Raw genomic sequence first — 5,219 nt, forward strand, 5'->3', positions numbered from 1 at the left:
TAGCACGGTCGCTTAAATTATCAATATTTGGCCTAATTAAATTATTAATTACACATTTTAAACCTACGTGCGTTTTTAACTTTCTAACCGCTTTAAAGTTTTTAAGAAAATTCAAGATCGTTCTACACTTGTTTATTTTTGAAAACACATTGTAAACCACGCTACATGAAATGAACCCACGGTTTACGACATGTTTATTTTATTTAACATTATTGGAAACGGGTCACATGAAATGCACACCCAAATTTATAACATGCGTATTTGGTTATTATTATTCATAATTATGGTAGGGTCACATGAAATGCACACCCGAATTGAGATCTACGTATCATGACTCTGCCACGGGAACCGTACCCGTTGTCACGATGATTTATTTAATTGCGCTTAAAGCAACTAGAGCATTTGAATTATTTTCCTAATCTTTGAGATTTTTGTGGTGCCACATTTATGGACAAGATATTATTGGGGAGCAAATAGGCTAGCTGATATGATCTATTACTTGGCCAGATTCCTTATGGTTCAAAACCTACCTTATGGCCCATTCTTATTTCTTACCAAGAAAGAAACTCCAATTTTTCCGTCTACTCAATTAAAAGCATTTATTCAAGAGTCAAGACTACGCACATCACAATCAAAATAAAAACTAATTAAAGCAATTTAATTAAAAACTAAGACGTGCCACTCAAATAACTTAGAAACAAAATCAACCAACACGTGCACGGAGCTATCGTAACACACTAAAATGAGAATAAAAATTTAGAAATAGACCTTTTATTGGTGAACAAAGCTGAAAATTGCAAGTCAATCGGGCTAAACAAAGCAACAATCCTTGAATTGAAACGCCAAATTGCGAACCGGAACCTCAAATTGACATCGGCATGCGAAAAAGAGGATGACAATGAGAATCTCAAACTCAATCCAACTGAGATTTATTAAAAAAAATCGAAATCTTGCATGCTCTCTGGAAAGAAGTTGCGCTCCTCTTTTCAAATGAGTCAACCATGTAAGGAAACTTAGGTTGAATTCCTGTTGCTTTTCGCAACCACCTTCTCTTTCTTTTCCCAAGAATGATAATAGGAAGAAAAAGTATACAGCAAATGTCAACAAAGACAATAGATGGAGACGTCTGCTTTGTATCCACGAATGAGGCATTACACGTTATTCTTCAATCGGCTGATTTTTTTTGTCTCTCAGGAAAACGGCGCTACTCTCTTTAGTGTATAGGTCTAGCGTCTGATTTTTTTGTTGTCCTTTTCGGCTGCTAGGTTTTATCAATCTTAAGCTTTTTTTGGTTCTTTGGAAAAGGGAATGAAGCCGACTAAAAGTAAAGGGGATCGGGTTCGATATTTTTGCCAAGAACGGCGAATACCTCTCTCTTTTTTGTGTTTTTTCGCTGATTGTAGAGTGTCTAGGTCTAGGCTTTTTGTATGGATTTTTAGGTTAAGGAATATGGGCCTAGGAATTATAGGCTTGGGAATTATATGCTAGATCCGAAAATTAGGCATAAAAATGGGTCGTTTAAGCCCAAATTTTATTTTTTCCCCACGAACGAGACTAAAAATACGATCTCATTTATTAATTAGTCCTACTTAAATAAAATAACTGTTAAAATAAGACTGACCATTAAAACAAAACTATTTTTGGTATTTTTCAAGATTAAAAATGACTACAAAACATTAATGAACCTATTTTTTTTGTAATTTTTATTTTCTTGTAATAAAATAAAGTAAAATTGTCAAAATTAGTTAAAATAGCGATATTAGGCCTAAATTAGATATTTACATGCGAAAATATAAAATATCTTGGGGAGGGTCAAAAATCACATGTCTACACCGGTTACTTTTGGATGACCATGGGGACGGATTGCATCCAGTATGACCGCAAATGCTTCCAATTCCAAGTACATGCTAATATGATAAAAGTGCCGCCAAACAAGCTCAATGCAACAAGCTCACCTTGGCCATTCGCTGAGTTTGTCACAGACTTTGTCAAAGGTCGTATCATTTGCCGGTTCGAAGTTCCTGAGTCCATCGTTACTGATACTGCTGCCAACCTCAACAGTGATCTGATGAAAGCCATGTATGAAACTTTCAAAATCAAACACAAGAATTCCACAGCCTACAAACCTCAGATGAATGGAGCCCTAGAAGCAGCCAACAAAAACATTAAGAAGATACTAAGGAAGATGGTAGAGAACCACCAACAATGGCATGAGAAGCTACCTTTTGCTTTGTTGGGATACCGCACTATAGTTCGCACATCAACCGGGAAACTCCCTACATGCTGGTTTATGGTACTGAAGCTGTCATTTCAGCCGAGGTAGAGATTCCTTCTTTAAGAATTATACAGGAAGTCAAACTCAGCGATGCAGAATGGATAAGAAGTTGCTATGAACAATTGGCCCTTATCGATGGAAAAAGGATGAATGCAGTATGTAATGGTCAGCTTTATCAGAATATAATGTCCGGATATTTCAACAAAAGGGTCAAACCAAGGCAACTTGCGCCAGGACAGCTGGTGCTGAAGTAGATCTTCCCACATCAAAATGAAGCCAAAGGAAAATTCTCTCCCAACTGGCAAGGTCCTTACATAGTTCACAGGGTGCTGACAGGAGGAGCACTCATACTTGCAGAGATGGATGGAGAAAGCTGGCCAAAACCAATCAATTCAGACGCAGTCAAGAGATACTATGCTTAGATTATTTACATTTTCTCATCGGATGTAATTGAACTACGTTTGACCTGATTCCCATTTAAGAGGGGATACGTAGGCAGCCTTATGGGTTCGGTCATATCATAATAAAATTTCCATTTCCCCCAAGATCAAAAACTGGGGCAGAATTTTGAGGAGGACCCTCAAAATTCCGGAGCAAGCCCAGCCAAGCCAACATATGTCAGACAATCAGAAATCGATTAAGAAACTGGGGTAGAATTTTGAGAAGGATTCTCAAAATTCCGGAGATGGTTTAATAAGGCTCATTGCCCGCAAATAATCGAAGGATCTTCTACCAAACTGGGCAAAATTTTGAGGAGGACCCTCAAAATCCTAACAGGAGAAAGCTGTAATGTCTCTGAAATGTGCTACAACCACTAGTTCATCTAAAAATCACTTGATATATCAATATGTTTCTAAAATGACTCTAGTTTTATCAATAATTACACATTTTTTCGAAAAAGCTTTATTTCCGTAACAGTCAGGTGTTACCCAGGGAAACTCGAAAAGGCCTCCAGAACGGAGCAAAGCAAGGCCAGCAAACAGAAGCACGAACCAACCTCCCCTCACAAAACTTACAATTTTTCTTTGAACACAAGTACATTTGACATGGCTATAGCATTCGCAAACATGTATACACAAAGCAAATTCACTATCGATCCAGCCCTCAGACACCGAATATATCTCCAACTAAGAAATATACTACTCTTATTCGCTACTCGCTCTTTGCATGGGACTAAGCCTTGTCCCGCATATCTGCATGAGGCTAATCATTGCCTCCATATTTGCATAAGGCTAATCCCTGCCTCCATACTTGCATGAGGCTAATCCCTGCCTCCATACTTGCATGAGGCTAATCCCTGCCTCCATATTTGCATGAGGCTAATCCTTGCCTCCCCACTTGCATTAGGCTAATCCTTGCCTCCATACCTGTATGACGCTAATCCCTACTTCCCCACTTGCATAAGGCTAATTCTTGACTTCATACCTACATGAGGCTAATCTTTGCCTCCTTATGAGGCTAATCCCTGCCTCCATACTTACATGAGGCTAATCCCTGCCTCCATATTTGCATGAGGCTAATCCCTGCCTCCCCACTTGCATGAGGCTAATCCTTGACTCCATACCTGCATGAGGCTAATCATTGCCTCCCTATGAGGCTAATCCCTATTTCCATACTTACATGAGGCTAATCCCTGCCTCCATATTTGCATGAGGCAAATCCCTGCCTCCTTACGTGCATGAGGCTAATCCCTGCCTCCATATTTGCATGAGGCTAATCCCCTCCTTCATATTTTCATGGGGCTAATTCTTGCCTCCATATTTGCATGAGACTAATCCTTGCCTCCATACTGCATGAGGCTAATCCCTACCTCCATACCAGTATGAGGCTAATCCATGCCTCCATATCTGTATGAGGCTAATCCCTGCCTCCATACCGCATGAGGCTAATCCTTGTCTCCATATTGCATGAGGCTAATCCTTGCCTCCATATTTGTATGGGGTTAATCCTTGTCTCCATATTTGCATGAGGCTAATCCTTGCCTCCATATCTGCATGAGGCTAATCCCTGCCTCCACATTTGCATGAGACTAAGCATTGTCCCTCTTTGCATGAATATTGCTCTATTCTGGTACCATCTGTTTGTTTTTCGATCCGGCTAAGCTCTGCCCTCCATTTCACAAGACTATGCCTTGTCTTGTTAACATCATATTATCGCATATCATGGGATGAAATATTGTCAATCTATCCAAAGGTATCATAGTCTAAAAGGAATCATCCTCATAGCCGGAAGACAACATGCCATAGCCTGAGGATCCCTCAAATTTGCATATCATTATTCAAAGGCGTCATGGTTCGCAGGCACCATCTGTATGGCTCGAGAATACCATTTCATGGACTGCGAATCCTTAACTAAACAATTCATGGCCCAAGACATCATGGTCCACGGACGTCATCTTTAACCGTCCAAAGACAACCCTTATGGTCCAAAGGGAATCTGCATCATGTTTAAATTTTCGCACAAATACATGTCCGTAGCATCTTTTTACCTGCAGGTGACCAACAAGCAACCACTATCCTAGCAAGAGCGACCTCTCTCCAGTTCCTTCAACTATCTCAAACCTGGACCGTTCACCATAACCACTCTTGCATCCACTCCAAAATCTTGTGTCTGTTCTTGCAATGACTTCATTGGTATATTCCACCAATGAATCTAGAACTACACATGGCATGATTCCTATAAAACCAGGGATATGTAGGCAACTCAAGACCGAACTCCGGCCTCTGCCTTTCAAAACATCTCGTCCGGTCAAAATTGGCTATCATTTATTTACCCGAAAATTCTTTCATTCTTCCCAGGTAAAGAGGGGCACCTGTTGATACCCAATTTTTCCTCATATATTTTTAATACATATATATACTTTCAAAATAGCACATATGCAGTTATGAGCATGCATAAGCATTTTTACAATTTTTCTATAATTTTAAAAGCTCCAAAACAATTT

The 5,219-nt window shown here is 39.5% G+C and overlaps 1 protein-coding gene across 1 annotated transcript; it reads left to right on the forward strand.

Annotated features, from left to right (window-relative positions):
- Positions 1–1,852: 1,852 nt before the first annotated feature.
- On the forward strand, positions 1,853–2,529 carry LOC138868644 (uncharacterized). Its single transcript, XM_070146209.1, has 2 exons — positions 1,853–2,079; positions 2,253–2,529. Exons 1-2 carry the CDS (start codon positions 1,853–1,855, stop codon positions 2,527–2,529), a joined length of 504 nt encoding a protein of 167 aa, XP_070002310.1.
- Positions 2,530–5,219: the final 2,690 nt, after the last annotated feature.

This window comes from Nicotiana sylvestris, chromosome 5 (genome assembly GCF_000393655.2).
Source record: "Nicotiana sylvestris chromosome 5, ASM39365v2, whole genome shotgun sequence".
Taxonomy (NCBI): domain Eukaryota; kingdom Viridiplantae; phylum Streptophyta; class Magnoliopsida; order Solanales; family Solanaceae; genus Nicotiana; species Nicotiana sylvestris.